Genomic DNA, 23,009 nt, shown 5'->3' with positions numbered 1-23,009 from the left:
ACAAGAATGATATGGAAAAAGATATTCTGGATATACAAAGAAACTGGCTAATGTCTTAATAATTAAAAGGGATAATATACTAAGAGAGTAATTTTCTTATACTCAATTTACCTAAGAAAGCTTTGAAGAATTTTGTAGACGGAGGGGGAAAAAGAAAATATGAAAAGAAGTTACCGGTAAGTTCTAGGACATTATTTGAGTGGACAGAGATTGTTAAAAGGAAAGGGCAGCAATATCAAGTTGGTTTATTTGTTCAAGATTAAAATAAGATACGTTGTTGTCTCTGGAAATCCCACAGTCAACTTTTGCTGACTAGGACTGAAACGACAAGAGATGGGAAGCAGAAAGAGGAGAACATGGGCTGTATTTTAAGAGAAGGTAATGAGTTACTAAAATTGTTTACACCTGTGATGAAGCAGAAGTAATTTTTTGTACAGTTTTTTATATTTATTTTTGTTTCTTTTCTATTTTTATTTTTACCCCTTTTCTGAACTTTCTATTTTTCTTTATATTCTTTTATTTTTTTAGCTGTATTAGTTTTTAATCTCTGTAATTGTAATTGTTAATAAAATTATTATAGAATAATTGTGCAATTGGTACAAGGCATAACAACTTATTTCTTCACAACGAGCAGAATTGGTTGTAACCACTCTTGTCTAAATTATTCAGTTCCTTGGGGGGTGGAGGATGTTTTAGTTTTAAAGAATAGGTCAGATCCAACAGCATACGGGTCTCTTATGATAGAACCTATTTCTGTTTGGGATAATTGATCTCCTTGTTTTCGATGGCAAGTTAATACTGATCTACCAAAATGACCAGGTTACTGCTGATGTGGCTGGAAGGAATGGGAACAATCAGAATAGTATGAGTTAATCAGGAAGGCTCTCCCCAAGCAAACCTGCGACACTTGATTTAATCTCACAAGAGTTTTGTGTATAAATTTGTACGAGAAGGAATAATCAAAAGGAAATAGGGGAAATAATTATTTCAATCTGGAGATAAGTCTTTCACCAAGGATTAAAAATGTGCCACCTACAACAGCTGCCACCCCTGAAGGTGGTGATCAGCTTAATAAAAATGGATGGTAAAAATACTGAGGGTCTCATGAGATTACTATCCATTTGCAAGATTTCAATCTTCTCTCATGAGACTGCAGTATCTCAGGCAAGAATCCTGAAATGTCACAAAATTTTGAGATTAGTATTAGCCCTTCCTTCCTTCGAAAGAAGCTGTTTTAGTGCCTACCATACTAAAAGGGGCTTAATTTTTGCATTAACCTGACATGAGGTTCCCACTGCAACGTGTTCTGGAGGCCAGAGTTTCCCACCTTCCCACTCTCCTGGGAATTTTTTGGTAGTTTCTATCCCTTTGGCCAAGTGATCTTCCATTCTCCCTATCCAAGTCTCCCATCCTCACCTCTTTCTCAAAAATAGCCTGATGCTTCTTGGCCAGTTTTTCAGCCTCAGCTGAAAAGTTGTTGCGGTGGGCCTCAAGCTCTTTGTCGAGACGCAGCTGGTGCTCATCCAGTTCAGCCCGCAGTTTGTTCTCCAAAGCCAGCAACTGTTTCTGATGTTGACGCCGCATCCGTTTGTAGCCACTCATCTGATCCCGCAGTGCCGAGTCTTGCTCATGCTCCTGGATTTGGCGGGTCACCTGAAAGGAAGGAACGGAAGAAAGGAAGAAGAGAGAAACAAGGAAGTCTAATTTAATCCAATTCATTTAATTGTGAAATATAAACAACACCAATCATGGGTTTATGACGGAACAAATCCTGCTGTGGGGTAAGAGGAACAATATGCTGAAGTGTTGTGCACATTCAGATCCGAAGCAGGCAAGGATCTTCTGATCTGGTACGCGCGTCTTGCTCAGTCCCCATTGGCTGATCCTTAAGGAAGCTTAGCTTTTCCTGGATTTGAATGGTGCCTGAAGGGGCTCAGGAAAAATTACATTCCAGTCCAGGAGAGGTTAGGGTGATGGGAGACAGGGCAACAGCAGGCAGTTTCCCACTACCACTGGTGCAGTGCAAGACCAAGAAAAGGCACAGCTTGTTGAAGGAGCCTCCAAAAAGTAGAAAAAGAGTGCTCACACTGGATCCTATGTACCCTTGCGCACTTCAGGCCCAACTGTAGTGCGCACAGAACTTCCCCTTGATGGTAAAGAAACCTAACAGTTGTTCATTCAAGATGACTCATCTTAGATCAGTGGTGGCAAACCTACGGCACACGTGCCGGAGGCGGCACTCAAGAGCCCCTCTCTGTGGGCACACGTGCCATGCTCCGGAGATGGTGAGGGACTGGCCCCCGCCATCGTGACCCTGCCCACCCAGTCCGCCATGACCACCGTGGCCAGCACCCGGTGATAAATAAGTGGGTTTTGGGTTGCAGTTTGGGCACTGGGACTCTAAAAGGTTCGCCATCGCTGGCTTAGATCAGGAAATAAAAGGAGTAAAACGTGATGCACATAGAGAAGAGGAACACTCTTCTACTGCGTATCAACGATTCTTATTTGGGCATAATGATTATGGAAATTGGGAATGCTGGCTCTGCTCTTTCCACATAGAAACCGTATGAAAACTGAATTCAGCTCTGAAAGGATTCAACGCAGAAAAACCAAGAAAAATACTGAATCTCCCAAACACACCCTCACTAAAGCCCCAGCTCTGTCCACCTGGTATGGTTCTACTCACTTGGTGCCTTTTGCCTTTCCTTCTGCAATCCTTACCACTATCGTCATCCAAACATTAAATATCATTATCTAGCTTCTGAAAGTTTGCCACCCCCACAAAAGTTGTGCTCTAAATTAAATAAGGAAATAATCAAATTATTAATGATTCAGAATTTCTTTAATTGCATGGGATTTAATGACGCAGCTGTCTTAAGAAACAGAAACATTCACATTTTAAATAAATATTGCTAACCTCTCTTAGAAAATGGTTGGGGAAAAAAAGGTTCTCAATACAAAAGGTGTAGATTTCTGGCACTTATCCACTGTTCCGGTCTTACCAAAGGAAACTTGTAAACTACTTTGCTTGATCGGCTCCTAAATAATGTTAAAAAATAATCATAGTATCCAAAGCCAGCTTGCTCACCACGAATATACCTTTTTAAAAAAAAAAAAAAAACAGGCAGAACTACTGCATTTCAGGTAGATTTCTTTCTGTCCCTAATTTTCTCTGCTTCTTCCTTAACAACTGCGCTGCAGCAAATTCCTACCGAGGGCTCCAGACGCCACAGACATTGAAACTTTACTAATACATTAGGAGAAAGCAAGAGGAAGGTTTTGTAGGCAGCACCACCAGCAATTTATGAAGGCACCAGGAAAGGAACAAGGCTGGCAAAACAAAAATGAAAGGACCACATCCAACTGAGATCACGTTTCGTGTTGGGGTGAAGGTGCTGGACCAGAAACAAGGAAACGGTGAGTTCTAGTCCTCCTTTAGGCATGAAAATCACTTTGGCCACACTCTTAATCAGCCAATCCATCTCACCAGTGTACTTGTTGAGGGGAAAACAGAAAGCGTGACCCTTCTACGCGCTGCTTTGACATGTACAAAATAATAATAATAATAAGTTGGAAGGGACATTGGAGGTCATCTAGTCCAACCCCCTGCTCAGGCAGGAAACCCTATACCATTTCAGACAAATGGCTGTCTAGTCTCTTCTTAAAAACTTCCAGCATTGGAGCGTTCACCACTTCTGAAGGCAGGTTGTTCCACTGGTTAATTGTTCTAACTGTCAGGAGGTTTCTCCTTAGTTCTAGGTTGCTTCTCTCCTTGACTAGTTTCCATCCGTTGCTTCTTGTCCTGCTTTCAGGTGCTTTGGAGAATAGCTTGACTCCCTCTACTTTGTGGCAGCCCCTGAGATATTGGAACACCACTATCATGTCCCCCCTTATCCTTCTCTCCATTAAACTACACATACCCAATTCCAGCAACCTTTCCCTATATGTTTTAGCCTCCAGTCCCCCAATCATCTTTGTTGCTCTTCTCTGTACTCTTTCTAGAGTCTCGACATATGAAGGCAGGATATAAATCTAATAATACCATAAAATATAAGCAAGTTTCTCCCCCTCACCAGAGAAGCTGTACGAATGGTGGCAAAGTGATCTCGGTTACGGCAGTAGGCACGACGCCGGGCGGCTGACGATGAGCTCTGGGGCTCCATTTCCGGCTGGTAGGGATCATCATACAGATTGTCATGACCCTGAAAAAGCATTAAAATGCATGTTAAGAAGCTACGCCTCAGCTTCTAACATTGCCTCGGCAAATTTTCCTTCAAAAGGCACAGACTATAGAGTCGAGAGATCAAACAGCACTTCTGTGAGCCATTTGGGATCCGCCAGTTTTAGGAAGTGGAAGTGTGGCGATAGAGCGGAGCAGGACCACAAACTGTTGTAGAGAGTACTATAGAACAGAGGTCCCCAACTTTTGGGCAACAGGGACCGGTTCCATGGAGAAAGGATTTTCCACAGACTGGAGGGTGCGTGGATTTGTGTGCTGCTTGCGTCCCCTGGAGGGAGCTTTGTTTGTTTGCGCAGACCGATTGCTGGTATGCCGCGGCCCGGTACTGGTCCGTGGACTGGGGGTTGGGGACCTCTGCTATAGAAGGAGTCCCAGGATTTTGGAAGTTTAAAGTAATATAGTGCCTAAGGCAATCTTCCAAACTCGATGCCTTCCAAATGTGTTGTGGCAGTAATTCCTTGAATACTAAGCAACTGGAGGTTGTATCGGATGAACATCTGTGCCATATTGAGGAAACCTAGGTTAAGGCTTCAAATTCAGTCACGTTTCCAGTTTTAAGCATAAAGCAAGACCACACAAACAGCCCAGATTAAACATGAACAGACTAGGCGTTTTTAATCTAGTTGGGTTTCCTCCAACTGCTGTTTCCAAAGTATGTAGAAATTTAGCTGCAATCCCAAGAAATGTGGACAGCTGGGGAACACTAGTCTAGAAAAAAACAACAACACCTGATTTTTCCCCAAAAAACAAAAGGGGAAGGGGAAAGTGTACCCACCCAAGTCTCAGTCACTCAACATAAGGAAGAAAGTAGGATGTAATGATCCACTGGATTCCAATTCTGTGATCATCAGCATGCTTCTCTCTCTTCCTCCCATCCCTCTCTGGACTTCCATTTTCTCTATCAACTCTGTTGTTGTTGTTGTTTTTGTTTCATCACAACGAGGTGAAGGACACTCCAAATTCAAAACTGAGCTTTTCCCTTTATTATCTCAGGATACCCATATCTTTTATGGCCGATATGCAGGGAGGCTTCCATTTTCTATCACTTACATTTTCTATCACAGGCTAGAAAATATTCCACAATGTTTCCCAACCTTCGCTTTATTCTGAAATTGACATTTGACTGCTCTTGCGGAAGCACACTGAGTTCTATACCGGCAGACGGTGGATGACGGAGCTATTGGAGGTGACGGTGTGCTCGCCTTCCTGCATCATGGCGATCTCAGCCCCGTCATCATCATCTGAGGCATCAGCCAGGCTGTTAACGCTGCTGCTCTGACTGCTGGCACTAATGGACATACTGGGTACCGAGTGACTGCTCTCCATGCTATTGATGGTTCCTGTCCGGTGAAGAAACTGCTCTACTTCCTGAAACAAAAAAGAAGGATTAAATGAGAATGAGACAGGTGATACTGCAAACAACTGCTTCTGTGAAAGACAGAGAGAAAGGGGGGGGGGGGAGGGTGTATATGTGTGTGTGTAGGGCAGGGCTCTTCAAACTTGGCCCTTTTATGACTTGTGGACTTCAACTCCCAGAATTCCTCAGCCAGTGTGCCTGGGAGTTGAAGTCCACAAGTCATAAAAGGGCCAAGTTTGAAGAGCCCTGGTGTAGGGAATGGTCTTGGAGTAAGGAAGCCTCCTGCACTGTTACTCTCACGATGGTGAGAGAATCGTATGAGCTGAAGTCCAAGAAAGCCAGGGAGAACTGCATTAGGAAACGTGGGGAGACAACTACAGACACCCAAAGGGAGATCTTAACCTCTTCCTCTTCTGGTGCCTCTGCATTTGGACCATTCTGAGCCTCCTGGAAGAGGATTTTCTTCATCTTGCGGTACTGCAGATTGTCAAGCTCCCTCACTGCATCCTTGGTCCTCTGAATCAGGTCCATGATCACCGTCTGGGGTCGCTCCCTCAAGAGAAAGCGATGCTGTGGAGTCACAGGAAGCAATAGCATGAAACTAAGGAAGTAGGTCTGCAAAAGGTCCCAGATCCACCAATTTCTTAGAATCTGTGATCTGACCAATCCTTTCCCATTATTAAGTACACTCACGGGGTTGGGATAACGACTACTGAGATTTCTTAGCACCTAATAACTACATTCTTTTAACAACAGTGTATAATTACTCTCGAATTAACTTGAGTAAACATAGATTTAACATGTAATGGTTACTCAAGTCCACTTAGGAACAGAAAGTGAGAGAATCTCAAATACTTTGGAAGACGGAATAACTCATTGCTTATCAACAACTTAATAATCAACCAATCAACCAAAATCAATGCTAGGTGTACACTTCCAATACACAATTCTACAATTCTATGAATCCAATGTGAAGACTCAGTATTTATCATGGGTCTCTGGGGAATTAATGATGAAGCCTGTTATTTATTAGGGTGTTTCCCTAGAAACATCTTTCATGAATTACCATTTCCCGAGGCTAGCATTCCTTTAACACACACTTCTAATTTAAATATCTTAGTGTTCTTATCTTTAACTTCTTGTTACTGTCCCGGATGGGATAAAACAAATACAACTTCCACAGCTATGCTGGGGATGGGGAAAAAAAAGGAGGAATCTTTCAGGAGTGAAAACAGGTGGGAGATACCTTAAGCAGCACATCAGAGGTTGGACGGTCCTGGGGGATCTTCTGTAGGCATGAATCCACAAAATTTCGGAAATATTCAGACCTGGGAAAAACAGGGAAGAAAGTCAGGGATTCATTTGAACCTATAAACCTCTCTCTCTCTCTTTTGCAAGGTTTAAAGCCATTCGTGGAATTTTCCTTACCAGTGACTGGATTGCAGCAGTGGTGAATCATTCTGGGCGATGTGGTATAAGGCACTCATAGCATTCATGTTAAAGAGGGGTGGTTTGCGCTCCGCTGGAGATACAAGGACAGTAACGTCAGCACCGGGACTCATGTTTTTGCAGAAAGCCCTCTCCCACATCATTCCCCCCAATAACTCCAACCTTATCAAGCAAGCTCATTCCGTACCAAGTTCAATGCAAGTGATGCCAAGTGACCAGACATCCACCTTGCCATCATACTGCCCCTCATCCATGGCTAGAATCACCTCGGGAGCCATCCTAGGAAGAAATCGCAAGACAAAGCAATCATGCACTGGGACCTAGCAACGGCACACGTGGTTACTTAAGAGCCTGAAAGATTATTGCACCAAGGATGCATGACCCTGGACACAGACCACAAAGTCCTGCCAAGTTGTCAGTGTTACTGTTAATCAAAGAGGGGAAACTATTAAACGGATTAATGTGTATCATTAATAAAAAGGTAGTTCCCCCGCACATGCGTGCTAGTCGTTTCCGACTCTAGGGCCTGGTGCTCATCTCCGTTTCGAAGCCAAAGAGCCAGCGCTTGTCCGAGGACGTCTCTGTGGTCATGTGGCCGGCATGACTAGACGCCAAAGGCGCATGGAACGCTGTTACCTTCCCACCGTAGCGGTCCCTATTTTTCTACTTGCATTTTTTACATGCTTTCAAACTGCTAGGTTGGCAGAAGCTGGGACGAGTAACAGGCACTCATTCTGTTACGCGGAACTCGGGATTCGACCCGCCAAACTGCCGACCTGATCGACAAGCTCAGCATCCTAACCCACTGAGCCAATACAAATATATAATTTATTTCATTTTCTTAGACCCCCCACCCATTACTTCTTGAAATGAGGCTCCAAAGCATGCCATTTAAAGTTCACCTACGGCGCCTCCCAAAACTGGAACACTCCTGAATTAAACCCTCCAATCTTTGACCTATAAAAGGAGAAGACTTCATAGCTTTTTTTTCTTTTTTACAACTGACTGTTGTTAAACTACACTGGGACTCTGTGCAAAAACCCAGGGAAGCCACATTTCTAATGACCAATTTCTCTAATTTCTTCCTTGTTCAAAGAATCGGGGAGTCTCAAACGCGTATCTACTCCCACACTCTCTCTTCAGCCACATCTTCACTCCTCCCAGTGGCTCGGATATGGGGATGTGGTCAATAAAGGCCTTCCTGATCTGTTTCAGGTTAAACAAAACAAAAAAAATCTCATTCTGCCAGCTTACCAATATGGGGTGCCAACAAAGGAGTTAGCAGGAGCAATTATAGAAGCTGAGCCAAAATCCCCCAGCTTCACTTGCCCTGGTTCAGTCAGAAGGATATTCCCAGCTTTCACATCCCTGAAAAGACAGGCACAGCAAATAAAAACTGAACAGAGAAGCAGAGAACACAGTGGAGGAATATGGGCAGCCAGATGAAAAACAGTGTGAGCGGCAGGAGAAAGGTTAGAGCAACATTTATACGGACAAAGAAGACCAGGAGAAAGAGAGAGGGCGACATTAGCAAACTTCTATATTGGTAATGCCCTCTAATTTGATAGCAACAAGTGAAAGATTTCTGCTCTAGGTTGCCGAAATGACTGACTCCTGAGGTAATTAAGATTTTTTTTTTGTAGAAGAAGAATGTGTACAGCACAGTTCTTGAGTTGAAAACATATAGGTAGCCTTTTTTTTTTTAGTGGTCATTAAGCAAAGTGGCCACAGATGGGGACTGTAGCCAAGAAATTAAAAGACGCTTGCTCCTTGGGAGGAAAGCCATGGCAAATCTAGACAGCACACTAAAAAGCAGAGACATCACCCTGTCAACAAAAGTGCGTATAGTCAAGGCTATGGTCTTCCCAGTTGCAATGTATGGCAGTGAAAGCTGGACCATAAGAAAGGCTGAGCGCCAAAGAATTGAAGCCTTTGAACTATGGTGCTGGAGAAGACTCCTGCGAGTCCCTTGGACTGCAAGGCGATCAAACCGGTCAGTCCTAGAGGAGATCAACCCTGACTGCTCTTTAGAAGGCCAGATCCTGAAGCTAAAACTCAAATACTTTGGCCACCTAATGAGAAGGAAGGACTCACTGGAGAAGAGCCTCATGCTGGGAAAGATTGAGGGTAATAGAAGAAGGGGACGACAGAGAATGAGGTGGCTGGATGGAGTCACTGAAGCAGTAGGCGTGAGCTTAAATGGACTCCAGAAGATGGCAGAGGACAGGAAGGCCTGGAGGAACATTGTCCATAGGGTCGCGATGGGTCGGACACGACTTCGCAACTAACAACAACAACAAGCACAGTGGTCACGAAGTGAAACTGTGACTGCATTTATTATCAGCCTTCAGGTTTTGTTTGCTTTACCGACCTGTGAAGGTTGTAAATGTGAGGATTGGTAGTTATTTTTTCATCCATGTGGTAACTTCCAACAGTTGTTAAAAGAGGCAGGCGCTAAACGTGGACTACCTATATTAACTGCAAAATCTGATAAAAAGCAACATGTTGTTTAACTGTGTGTCTTTTCCTTAAGTTGTTTGGGATATCAAGGATTTATTAAAATGTAAAGCTGATTTGAGAAAATGTGAAAACTGTCCTAATTGAGCTAAACTGCATAAAGTGCAACATTGGGACTGAAGCATGAATTTGACAGGTAATTTTGCCATTCTGCCTGCAAATCACCTAAAGAGAATAAACCGTAAAATGTAGCAAGAAATAGGGTCGGGTCAGAAGAACGATGCACGGAGTTGACTGAAAGACAAGACTAACAGATTCCGGTACAGATTTCACAATGCAGCAACAACTAGATCGTACTATCCTACACTTAAATGGGTGTTACAAGCAGCAACGTCTCTTCAGAGAGCGCAGTCATACAATATAGAGCTCACCTGTGGATCATATTGTGTGAATGCAGGTAGGCAAGTCCCTGCAGAGCACCATGGGTTATGGCTGCAATCTCTACTTCCTGCAGTGGCTTCTTGTGCACTAGGAAAGGAGGGACGGAGGAAAGAACATTATTGAAAGGCCTCAGAAAAGCTTTGTGAGAAGACTCTCCAATTGGTCCTGGGACTCACCTTCCAGCAAATCTGAGGCTGAGCCTAGGCAGTATTCCATCACCAGCTAGTAAATTAAGAGGAAATGTTAGCATAGGGCAAATAAATCCTTTGAGCTTCAAACATCCTGTCCCCAATCAGAGCTCCGGGAACCCAGGACGCCAATTCCATTTTGTACCTGGCATTTCCAATTCACTTGAGAATATAAGAACAGCCCCCCACCCCTGCGAAATCAGACTAAAAGTCCACCATTCTTGCACCAATGTCATCCAGACACCTCCCGAAACCCTCATGAAAATAAATAGAATACCACTAAAAAAAAATTGTCCACGGTTTTCAAAGCGAGGAGCCGCCACTCTATTGCGTTGCAATTCCCTCCCCTTAAACTTAAGCAAGAAACCCAGTCATCGTTCAGACTCCCCCCCCCTTCATCCAAAGCCCAGTTCATCTGCATTTTCACCGTGTTTCTTAAAATTCTTTAAAAGGCTTTCTGTAATGTACCGCCAAAATGGCTTAGAACGATGCGTTTCGCTCTCGTCTTACCCATGCTGTATGTTCCCGTAAGTAGCAGCCCTTGTATTCAATTGTGTTTGGGTGTCGTAGCTTTTGCAAAAATTTCACCTCCTTGATAATGTCCTGCCATTTCTGGAAAATACAAAAAGTGAGCCTGAGCTCCAAGAGACTTCTATGTTTCGAGCAAAGGAGGGGATATTTTACAAGAAGCCTAGAAAATTTGAAAATCAGGAGAACTGGATTACCTAGGCCAGGGAGAGGCTAGGAGTTAATGGTCAACACAACTGTGTTAAGAGTCTTAAAAAGGACCAACCTCATTAGATTGCTTCCCACTGTAGGACATCTTCTTAATAGCCACCACTTCATTGTTGCGTATGTCTCTGGCCTGGGGAAGGTAAAGAGAATACACCAAAGAAGGATGGGTGAAAATAACTATCAGCGCCCACAGACGGTCAAGTTCAGAGAGGAACTTTGTTCCTATGCCTGGGGAAAAATACCACTCAAAGGGAGTAAATTTTACACCTCACGGTGAATCAGGCATTCTTAGAGCACAGCTGCCTAGGAGGGCAGAGACACGTGGGACTGGCGAGTACCCGATATCCACTTAAAGTTATAACATCTCTTGTACGTAAATCAGACCAGCTCATCTTCCCACTTCTGATCGTGACCAATCACGATTCCCCCTGAGAAAGGAAGCCATTATCAAGATGTGGAGAAAGTCCCTCTCACTACTGCTCCTCAACATCTAACGTTCAGTAGCAGGGGTCTCCTGATGGGATGGGACCCAGGAGCCAAACCGATTCAACGATAAGCAAGGCCAGTGGGAAAGAGTTGTGTGAAATGATCTTGGCAAGGCTTGAGCGTGAGCATTAACACTCGGTTGGCACTCACAAAGTAGACAGCTCCAAAACTGCCATGACCAATCTCCCGCAGGTCAACAAAGAGCTTCTCAGGGTCATCCTTGAAGAACAGCTCAGCCACTTCAGGGTCCTTCAAACTGCCAGCCCGGGCATTAGACGGCATGGCGGCCGTGGATGAGGCTGGACGTCACTGTTGCTGTTCTCCTAAAGTGGGAATCAAATGTTAATTGAAACAGCTGGGTAGAAATAAGGTAATTCATTCTTACTTATAAGGTTGTAATTCAGTGAGATCTGATGCCACCATCTTGCTGCAGCAAAGCGAATCCTGAGATCCTTGCTAGAAGGGTATAAATATACGAAAAATTATACTCCCGTGTAAAGCAGTGGGTTCAAGGCCACACGCAACCCCTGACAAATCTCAGAAAGCCTTTTCAAAAGGAATCTGTAAGCACTGACTCCTATTCACAGAAATAAGAGGTCTGAAACAAGATAATCAATGAGAGACCTCTATAGCGGGAAGGCCATCAATGCCAAATAGAGGCAGATCTTGCAGCGGTACAGAAAGTAGACTTCTCTTGTTCCAATTGGGCTTCTGCTATTTATATGAGAGCATTCAACTAGTAATTGTTAGGACACTGAAAGTATTAATATCCGCTTACTTCTCTCTACACCTCCCACGTGTAGCTCAAAGTATGCTTGTTCTTTATTCTATGAAAATCCAGGAGTTTTGATAAAGCTATACTTACTTTCCATAGACACAAAGGTCACAGCAGATTTGCCCCTAATTTTTGACCACTAAAATATTCTCCATTGATTGCTACTTTAATGAGTACATTTTCTCTCTCATACAGCGACGCGTGTTTCAGTCTTGTACTTCTACACCCCACGTTTATATTGCAGTGGTCACACACTTCCATTCAAGTAATAAAATTCCCATCTACTCAGTTTACCAGATTCGTTATTTGCATTAATTTCTGCCCTATATTGATTGAAAGGAGAGAGGAAGAAAATATGATTCTCTATTTTATAAAAAAAAAAACAACACAAGCCTTTGCAGGGTTTGCTAAATATTTTCATTTTCATTTTTAACTGAATGTTATATTAACTGAGTCCAGTTCAATGCTATGTGTTTTTGTCCACTATAACGACTCTGCTGCACTTAAGCAACTGCTTCTTATGCAAAATGAAGAAGTTGGCTATAAGGGATTAAAAGGAATTATAGGAACATAGACCAAGGGATTTCTAGAGTCTTGAACAAAATTTTGCTGGACTTGTAGTATTTGTTAGCTGGGAAGCAGACAATTTAGTCCTTTACAAAGAATGCAGCAAGTATGGAAGTTGGATAATAATAATAATAATAATGATGATGATGATGATGATGATGATGATGGAAGGGACCTTGGAGGTCATCTTGTCCAACCCCCTGCTCACGCAGGAAACCCTATCATTTCGGACAAATGGCTGTCCAGTCTCTTCTTAAAAACTTCCAGTGTTGGAGCATTCACACCTTCTGGAGGCAGGTTGTTCCACTGGTTAATTGTCCTAACTGTCAGGAAGTTTCTCCTTAGTTCTAGGTTGCTTCTCTCCTTGATTAGTTTCCATCCGTTGCTTCTTGTCCTGCCTTTGGGCGCTTTGGAGAATAGCTTGACTCCCTCTTCTTTGTGGCAGCCCCTGAGATATTGGAACACTGCTATCATGTCCCCCCTCGCCCTTCTCTTCATTAAACTACACATACCCAATTCCAGCAACCGTTCCCTATATGTTTTAGCCTCCAGTCCCCTAATCATCTTTGTTGCTCTAGGTACATCAATCTCTTCATTATTGCACAATGTCACCCAAGTCTTAACTTTTATGAACATCACATGCATGCACATGAAATATTACATCCTATTAAGCAGATACCAAGAATGTAATGAGTTAGAGAAAAAAGCGTATAACTCACGAATGAAGGCAAATTATGTGTCCCAGGATAATGTTACCAAATCCAATCTGGGTAGGTCACCGGGACCAAGGTTTAGTTTTCCTGAGCTTTCTGACTCGTCCTGGAGCCATCCTCGGGGGACTTATTTATGTGAGACATTCCGTTAGAGACAAGTTCCCCGGAATGGGCTCCAGGATGAGTTCGAAAGCTTGGAAAACTAAACCTCTAGTCCCGGTGACCGACCCAAGTTGGATCCTGCAAGCGTGCAACTGTTTCTGGAACATGTGGGAACAGCTGTATCGGATGACATTCCCCCATACAAAAACATTGTTCCTTCTCTGTAAATGAGTCCTTTTGAGAAGGGCAATTTTTCTGTATTCTTTCCCCATATAGTCTGCTATATCTACAGCAAATTTCTACAACATGATTCCCTCCAAGTGCGCTGGACTACAATTTCCATCCAACATCGCCAATAACTTGTTGAGAAATCTGGAAATCTATAGATTAATCCCCTTTGGCAGGCACATTCTGGCTAAAAGCTATTTACACAACATTTCCAAAGTGAGCCCTTTAAAGGTGAAAGATATATGTTTAAAAACTGATCCTTTGAGCCTCTGAAACATGAGGGAATCAATGTTAAAATATACAAGAATATTTAGTCCAATCACAAAGTAACCATGTGGTTAGAAAGCGAGCCTCACTCCAAAAAGCAGGAGGTAAAATGTGTGTCCTCCCAAACAGACTGTTCCTTTTGTTCTCAGTCCAATGGTGAAGAACTTAAGATTCCCAAAATGTCCAACAGAAGCAGCCTGGCAGGCATTCATGAGCAAGAAAACTTGCTTGCCAGGAGTTGATATTAATAACAAGGAGTGCAGCTACAGCCTTGAAAGTCACAGAATTGGTATCTCTCATGTCTGGTTCATTCAAGATATCTTCATAAGTATCTTTAACTGCATTTCCCCCCCCCCCATTAAGGATGGTCCAATCACAATTCAGGATCCAGTGTCTTAATTTTAATCCATGAGTAAATTCTGGAAAAGGCCTCCTCCTCCTCCTCCTCCCTAGTTGCTTATACTTCAGAAATCTAGCATTTTGCTTACTGGCTCCTCAGTAAATCCACAGAATTTCATTTGCAGCACAAGTGAGCGGGATCCAAAGTTTCCCAGAAGCCACTTGTTGCACTCTTTTCACTGTACAGTGCAATAACAGAAAAAGGAACACTCAACGCGTTTCGCAATAGAAGAGTCTCTTTTCTAGAATAAAACGTCTACAAGCTGCCTATCCGCCCCCCCCCCCCCACACACACACTGCTGCTATGACTGTCAAATGCACGAAGCATACGGGTATCAATGCGGATCAAATGCTCAACAGATCTAGACCGCAGAAATAAGATTTATCCCAGAAATGCACAGCCACCTAGACAGGAGGTTTCTCCCCCTGGGTTGGGTAGCAACAGAGGTGAGCTGAAAAATAAGATCCACAGCCTTGCTGCAAACCCTACAATTTGAAGCAACCACACAAGAGTCCTTCCTGTTCACTCTCTGGGATGGGCAGTGGTTGCTGGACTGACTCCAGGGGGCTGAAATGAAAAATAAGGAAATCAACAGTTTGCAGGCGGGTTATGCCGGTCAGAGGAAATCCTTGCATTGTTCAGTTGCTTCCCTGGGAACAATCTAAAGAAGAAGAAGAAAAAAAAGAAAGGCAAAGCATAAAGCTACCTTTGGCAGTGATACCACTGGCAAGAAAGCATCTGGAAGGATTCCCCTTGCGGGTGGTTGGTGCCTGGCTGCACCAAAGTGGCCGAAATTTAAGGCAGGCCCTGGAGTTCGGTTTCAAATTAAGAGACGGAAGGGTAGGGAGACCAGTCACAGGGAATCATCTGGGGTTCACCTTTAGAACAGCAACTTGAGAAAGAGCCGTGTGTCCTAGCAAAGGAGCGCAAGAACTGATTAATCTCTTAAACATGAACTGGCTTCCTGGCAGGCAGCAAAAGCAGAAGACATTTCACCTGCTGATTTTAAGTGGAGACCCACAAAAGAGTAGTTTGTTTGTAAGTCATGAATCCTAAGAGTTTTTTTTTAAAAAAAATATAAAATAAAGCAGCCCACCACTTTGAACCGAACAGAATCATTTTATCAGCTGTGTTGAAACGCTACATTTTCAAGAATTCACAGTGACGGAATAAATTGAGTGTACTTAACTTGAAAACAATTTGCAACATTTCAAAGCATAATGTGCACTATAACTAAACTAAAAAAAAACCTGAATGGGGAAAAAAACAACCCCAACCCTCTCCCTCAGGAGAGTCCAATTTATTTTTATTTCACATATACTGCAGAGTGGGACTAAAAGCCACATCGACAAGGGGAAGAAGCTTCTCCTTAGATGAAGTTACTGACAAAGCCACGCATGCTGCTTTCAAAGCGTATTATTTTGGTCCGCACGTTTCATCTATTTATAGTGAGCAATACTAGAGGCAAAGCCTCCAGTGAACTAGGCACCCATCATCAGAAAAATAGGGATTCTTCAGCATCTGCATGAAGCTGCTACAGGAGCTCATCTGGCGATTCAGGCTGTTGTATCAACAATACTTTTGACGATCCTCGACTATACATGGTGACCCCAGGCTGGAAAGATTATCTAAGTCTTGTCCCAGTCAGTGTCTTGGGAGGTTTTGAGGATCTGGATGGGACAGAACAGGCTTAAACTGAACTCTACCAAGACACAGCTGCTGTTTGTATGTTGGGATTTACTTCTTTGTCGAATGAATGAATGAATGAATGAATGAATGAATGAATGAATGAATGAATATGCTAACCATCCCACTATCCATATCCTCTGTGCCCCTTGGTTTGTCTCTAGATGAGTTGAGCTGCCTCTGAAGGAGCAGGTTTGTGGCTTGGTGGCCTTCCTGGATTTGTGACTCCTGCTGGATCAGCAGTCAGATGCTGTGGTGAGAGGGATTTTCCCCAACTTTGGCTTCCATGCCAATTGCAACCTTACTTGGGACGGGAGGGCCTGACTAGAGTGGCTCGTAGTGTCACCATCACCTGGTTAGATTACTGCAGTGTACGCCGCAGTGCTGGTTTTAATCTATAAATCCATCTGTGCCTTTCTGCCAGGTTACCTAGAGGACCCCCTCTCCCCACCAGGATTACCTCTGATCCATTTTGTGCCAGAAGCAGCGCTGGGTTGTCCTCCACTTAAAAAAATAAAATAAAATCCAAAACACATTTTTCCTACGATGAGCCTGGCCTTCTGGAATGGCATTTGGTTGGAGATGTTAGTTATCTCCAACATAACCTGCCCTCTGGAAAGAAGTTGAAAACAAGAGCTTTTCTAGAGGGCTTTTGAGGCCAGATATTGTATTGTTTGAAGATTTACACAATTTTATATTTAGATTGTCCTGTTTGTTTTTGTAAGCTACTGATAAAAGTCTTTTTATGATGGCAGCACAATAGAAATCGGATGGATAAATAAATGTTGGGTAAGATCCTCATCCAGTAGACAGATAGTATGAAAATAGTTTTTAGGCAAGAAAATGGACCTTCGAAACTTTCCAACCTTGGAAATTTAAAGAATGGCCAACTATAGTTCTCAAGCTGGCTAGGGAATTCTGAGACCTGAAGTCTACATATTGTAAAGTTGAGAAGGTTGAGAAACACTGGTAAAGAGGATCTCAACATCTGTGGCTGGAAATTGTGACATGCATGATGGGTAGGATAAAGAAGTCCATTTGTGCAAGACAAAGAAACGAAAGTGTACTGTGCATTTGTAATGGCTCCATATCTTTCCCCACTCCACAAGAAGAAGAGTTTCCTTGTTTCTGGGTAACACAATTTGTGAAAGATGGAAAACACCAGCGGTCTCTCAGTGGTCTATACTATGCTTAAAGACCTCTTAATTGTTCTAGGTTTAGGCTGCTCACTTTGAAAATGTTAGTCCTTGGCCACTGAAGGAGGATAAAATGGGAGACTTCACAGAAATCGTAGGAAAAATTGAGTGGAAAATAAGTGACAATATTCTTTTGTGCAAAAGCTAGAGCTGACAATGGCAGAGATGGAGAAAGGAAAGAAGAGCCATCTCAACCAGAGATGGGAGAGGCAGACTCACCAACGTCTGTTGTTTGACTCCGGTTTTGGTAATACTGTAACAGCAGCACATTTGTATTCTTCTTTAAAGACAAAAGTCAGGAACGCTAGTAAGAGTTCAAAAAAAAATCAGCAGCAGCTATTTTTCCCTTGCTGCCTTCCAAGATTATCTACAGGTAGTCTTCAATTTATGACAACTGGGACTGGAATGTCTGTTGCTAGGCGGCGTGTTGCCACACCTGATTTTATGACATTTTTTTTGTTGCAGTTGTTAAGCAAATCTGGCATCTCCCATTGACTTTTGTCAGAAACCAGCTGGGAAAGTGGCAAATGGTGATCCAATGACCGCAGGACGCTGCAATGGACGTAAATGCGAGCTGGTTGCCAAGTGCCCAGATTGCTGTTACACGATTGCAGGGACGCTGCCGTGGTCCTAAGTGTGAACTAAAAGTCTTTTTTTTTCCCCAGTGCCTGCTTAAACTTCAAATAGCTGCTCAATGAATGGCCCCAAGTCGAGGACCACCTGTATTGTTCTTTGTATACAGGCAACCAATAATATAATTGTTTTAAAAAGCTGATAAACCTGGCTTGTAATGATGTTAGATTGATCCAGTGTAATGGTATAAGTTAGATCTTTCTTACATCACTTGTCATTATGATGTGATACCCTGGCTTGGGCTGTTGAATCAATTAACAGAAATACTGGCATATTTACACACAGCCCTTCGTACCCTTTCAAATTTAAATATTTAAAAATTTATGTGTGAGATTTCTAAACGCTCTTGATGACGCAGGACAGCAGTTTGGTACCCTTCACGTTTTGGTGCTTTCTTGCAAGCTTCCCATTGGAATTAACAAAAGTCAAAAAGCTCTTGCTTTCAAACCCATTTTTTTTAAAAAAGGCATTTTTATTTATAGCTCTCGGATATAAACACTACCTTTCTGCTATCGTGGAACTCAAGGTAGTAGATATAGGATTCTTAGGCCATTGGCCAAACAGGGAATTCTGAGATTCAGACCTGTTAGAACCAGGATGGCTGCTGCAACAAATGCTTGAGACTGTGCCTTGGGACAGAAAAATCCAATGAGGCACGTGTTAAATGTCACTACTGTTTCTGTCTTCTGCTCCCCCTACAACATTATTCTCTACATAATTATTCAAATGTGATTCCCAAGAGGTTCGATAGCAGGCAGGAGATTGTATCCTAGGTGTCCCTTCCCCAAATTATCCTGCACTGATTTTTTGTTTCCCTGTCAAAGGTTCAAAGAGCTTTTATGGCAAAGATGATTCCCCCCCCTTCACTTACATTATTAAGACCTTCTGAATTGGAAGAAGAAAGTGCTTACTGAGGCACCTGTGGGTAACTCAGGAGCAACCCCTAGGGGTTGTATTCTACTACAACAGCATGTGATAAAAATAATGCTTTGGGAACACACTGCAGTCATTTTCAGAGATTTTGCTGCAGCCGTAAGAAAACTATATTAAGAAAAGATAGGCGAGATTCCTTCCAATTCTAATAAATGCCCTAATGTTTTATTTCACTAGCAAGGAAAATAGCTTTTTGCATAGGCTGCTCCATTTCTTAAATGTATCACTGTGAGAAACTGGAAATGGAAAACATGCTGCAGTCATGAGGAGGACAGAACCTCACCAAAACAGGAATTAAAGGGCAAAAATAAAGAGAAGCGATGGATGTTCTGGAAAGCACTTCCACGTTTCTTAGATCTGAACGAGAACTTATAATAAAGGAAGAAAGATCTAAAAGTTCTGTAAATGGGTGAAGTTTCCACAGCTGTCTTTTCAGACATTACAAAGCATATAATCTATTTATCCAGGGGTCAAATGGGATTACTAAAATTTGCAATGTCTAAATAAAGAAGTCCAGCTTATTAAAGACGTTTCGTATTAGTCAGTTTACTGGGCGCCATGAAAGCTGTGCAAAACTGAGGTGAACCCAGTCACAAAGCGATTCTTTTCTTTGAAATGTCAACTTCTGCTACACAGAAGGGTATATGAGCTTTCTTCTCAGGCACACGGCTATCTATCATTTGGCTCAAAAATAAGAATTTTCTACATTTGTTTTTCTTAATGTAGAAATCCAGAGGATATTCTCTGCCATAAGGTATCTTCTTTGCAAAAAAAAATAAGATTTTAGAACCTAAAGATAGAATCCCATTCATACAGAAATCAGAATTATAAGCTAGTTTATCAGAATTCTGACAGTATAGGTTGTTCAGCTTTTTGTCTGGATCCGCCTACCAGGGGGTGGAGATAAACCAACCAGGAGACCATATTAGTGGTTAGTCGACTTGGATCCAAAATCTCTGGTTTGAAATTTTTTTCAACAAGCAAGAATCTTAAGACAACAAATCTTGACTTAAAACTTTAGCTTGTCAAGAGACCAATAATCTAGAAATTCTGATTGAGACAAAACGCTAATTAAAACATAGCAATTTCCTGTTATTCAGCAATTCCTATTAGCATGCTGAACTAATCATTAGCACTTGGGCACTGTGTACCAATATGGTTATTTGATCCCAATATGCCAAAATTCTTAAGGGGACTCAGTCCAAGCAATATGTGATAAGAAATACCTTCAGGGGAACAATGGTCGAGGGCTGCTGATAAAACAAAAATTACTACATTAAAGAACAAAGGTAAGTCAACAACTTTGAGGCATGTATTTTCAAAGATACATAACATTCACCACACACTCAAAAATAGCTAACCATTGGTTAGAGGCTAGTGGACAAATCTGAACAACTCCAGCAGCCAGCAGACTTATAAATTATATGTTTCTAGACAATAAAACAACGCTGTAATTAGAATAGATGTAAGCAACACTGGCACAAGCCTTACACAGCTTGCAAAAAGTTACTCATTTTGACAAGAACATGATATGCAAATCGTCCCTAAAATAATACATTTAACATGAAACTTTACTGGGTGTATTTCAGGAGACAAAACTGTTATACCTGGCTTTCTTTCCAATCTCTATATGACCACCATGTCCCAATACCATGCAACTCTCTTGAGCAGAAAACTCTCTTGATCAAGGGTCAAGGAATATAATCCATAAAGATAGAAGCCCTAAAACCTAATGCTTTCCACCAACGGTTCCTGTTAAATAGTGGCTATTCATATATGCACAATTATACACAAAGCCTAGATAACTGAAGAAGTCCTATTTCTGTTAGTATAAGATACCAGCATTCATCTTACTAGGATAGTGGAGAAGAGACGATTTCCATTTTGGAAAAAGTAACTGCTTTTTCATATCCTGTTACACACAAATACTATCTCTAAACAGCATTTATTGCTCTAATGCTTCCATATAAGTCAAACATTAAACAGTTTTTAAACATTACAATAAAACTAATGAAAGCTAAGTATCTGAATAATGATGATATGAATGGATGTGAAGGTGAATTTCTTTGACCATGGAACTGGCTTTCTTTTATAAATATTATACTATTACTATTAATACACTTCTGTGTTATTCTAGCACTGCTAAATAATTTGGGACTGGGAATGATAAATGTATATATTAAGTCCAACCTTTCTTCATAATTAAGTTAGCTTCTTTAATCAACAGAATACGATCATCATTATTCATAACAAACAAAATCTAATGATTTAAAGAACCCAATAGGGTTCTCCCCCATTCTTACATATCTCACTGATACTAATTTCCCAAATCCTATCATTATAGGAATATTTAAGGGCATATAATAGCTCTGATATATGAAAACCAGAACAGGAGTTAAGGCCTCTGTCTAGCCTAAGGAGGAAAAAGTCTAGCAGACTAGAAAGACCATTTCCTAGGTTCCTTGATTCTGAGGTTCCAAAGGAAAGAAAAACTGAGGGGATGAGGAACTGTAGTGTACACGGAGGACCTCTGATGAAATACTTGATCCTTTTTCCCTTTGCAGGAAGATGTTAGGCCCAGACCCCAAGCTCTGGAAAACATAACTCAGTCTCTTGCCTAGCAAAGCCCTCAAACAGGGGGGAAACATGAAGAGGAAACAGAATATGTTTCCCAATCAAGACAATACCATTTCTGACTTATCTGGAAGGACAATTATAGGAGAAAGAAGACAGAGCAGACAGACAGAAAATCAGATTGTTTTTCCTTAATTGGTGCAATACAATCTCTTTTGTTCTCTCCCCATTGCCCGGCCTTCCCATCCCACAAAAATACCCTTCCCCCCCACCCCCATTCCCCTTATCTGCGTGCTTGGGTCTCACCTGTAAGTCTCCGCAGCTGCCTAGATATTCTTGCGGCTCCAGCTCCAAGATATTGGGGGTGGGGAGAGTACCCCCAACTACCTCCTCTTTCCCTACTCCTCCAATCAAGAAAGAGGGCTTAGAGGGAACTGTCAGTGGCTCCCCTGGAAAAGGAAGGCCTCTGGGTGGGAAGCATAGGGCATCTACAGCCCGATTCCAAGCCTCTCCCTCCCTCCCTCTTGTTTGGGTAGGAAAAAATTGTCCTGCAGGAGTGAAGGCATGCAAGTGGCTTGGTAACGGGAATGCGATGGAGGTAGCAGCCCTGTAAAAGGATACAGCAAGAGCCTAGGGCCCGTCTGCAGTGGCTCTAATTCAGGGGTAGGGAGAGGGAGAGAAAATCCCAAAATGAGAAGAGGGAGGGTGGGTGGGTGGGTGGGAAGAAGACGATCTATATCAGCCAAGTAGCTCGCTTTGCAAAGAGACCAAGGGATGGGCTCCGAGGGGAAAAAGAAGGCATGGGCTTCATAGGACGCTGCGGTCCCTTCCAGCTGTTAGCGGCTGCCTACAGATGTTTACAGATGAGGCATAAGGGACCTACAGATAACGGGCGAGGAGAAGCGCCAAGAGCCTGCAAACGAGATTTCCGTCTTTAACGGAAACCGGCGGGGCGGGGGGCGGGAAGGGGGAACAAAAAGGAATGAGAGGTCAGGTGGGCGGGGGGGGTGGAGTGGTCCCTATAAAAGGCAAAGGAATCCTTTCAGATCCAGGGGATGGGCAGGGGTGTGGGTGGAAGAATAGGAAAAGGGAGGGAGTCTCTACAGGGGAGGGTGCTGTGGGGGTGGGGGGCCTGACTCTATCCGGGCCCCCCTCCCCTCTCTCTTGCCTCTTCGGGTTCCTCCGTCTGCTCCCTCCCTCTCACTCACTCCAGTTGTCCCCAAATCCAAGATGGCGCCCAAGGCAGGAGCAAGACCGGAACCAAGGCAGAGGAAAAAGTCAAGCGCATGCGTGGAGGGAAAGGGGGGGGCGCCGAAGAAGAGCGCACACGCGCGATGGGTTCAGGGGCGGGAACCCGTGAAAACTCGCATGCGTCCCAGTCGGGCATAAGCGACGAACATCATCCCGAACCTAACCAGCCTGGTGCGTAAAACGTTTTTTTGGTGGGGCACTGTGCGCATGCGTCTTGCTCGGGTCATTCTTGAGGAAAAAAAGGGTGAGTAGAGCGAACCGAGGGGCGAGGAGCGCGCCGTGAGCAATTGTAGGAAGGCATTACTGAATGGAAACGCAACGCACGCGCAGT

General features: G+C 43.0%; 1 protein-coding gene across 2 annotated transcripts in view; it reads right to left on the bottom strand.

Moving 5' to 3' along the window:
* LOC308679131 (serine/threonine-protein kinase TAO2) overlaps window positions 1–22,651 on the bottom strand; it is a gene marked incomplete at its 3' end in the record, with an annotated part of 47,699 nt that extends 25,048 nt beyond the window's left edge. For both annotated transcript variants that reach the window (XM_081346405.1, XM_081346404.1), the window contains exons 1-14: window positions 21,734–22,651; window positions 11,504–11,676; window positions 10,926–10,997; window positions 10,643–10,744; window positions 10,121–10,166; window positions 9,935–10,031; window positions 8,301–8,414; window positions 7,234–7,325; window positions 7,026–7,119; window positions 6,844–6,925; window positions 6,000–6,167; window positions 5,396–5,608; window positions 4,074–4,202; window positions 1,417–1,653 (exon numbers count right to left, since the gene is read on the bottom strand). In XM_081346405.1, the coding sequence (XP_081202531.1) occupies window positions 1,417–1,653; window positions 4,074–4,202; window positions 5,396–5,608; window positions 6,000–6,167; window positions 6,844–6,925; window positions 7,026–7,119; window positions 7,234–7,325; window positions 8,301–8,414; window positions 9,935–10,031; window positions 10,121–10,166; window positions 10,643–10,744; window positions 10,926–10,997; window positions 11,504–11,635 (1,578 nt within the window). In that variant the 5' untranslated portion in view covers window positions 11,636–11,676; window positions 21,734–22,651. The remainder of the gene's footprint in view (window positions 1–1,416; window positions 1,654–4,073; window positions 4,203–5,395; window positions 5,609–5,999; window positions 6,168–6,843; window positions 6,926–7,025; window positions 7,120–7,233; window positions 7,326–8,300; window positions 8,415–9,934; window positions 10,032–10,120; window positions 10,167–10,642; window positions 10,745–10,925; window positions 10,998–11,503; window positions 11,677–21,733) is intronic.
* Between the last annotated feature and the right edge of the window lie 358 nt (window positions 22,652–23,009).

Source organism: Vipera berus, assembly GCF_964194415.1.
Source record: "Vipera berus genome assembly, chromosome: Z".
Lineage (NCBI taxonomy): Eukaryota > Metazoa > Chordata > Lepidosauria > Squamata > Viperidae > Vipera > Vipera berus.
Note: the sequence above shows the minus strand (reverse complement) of the source record. Positions and strands in the feature narration are given on the sequence as shown.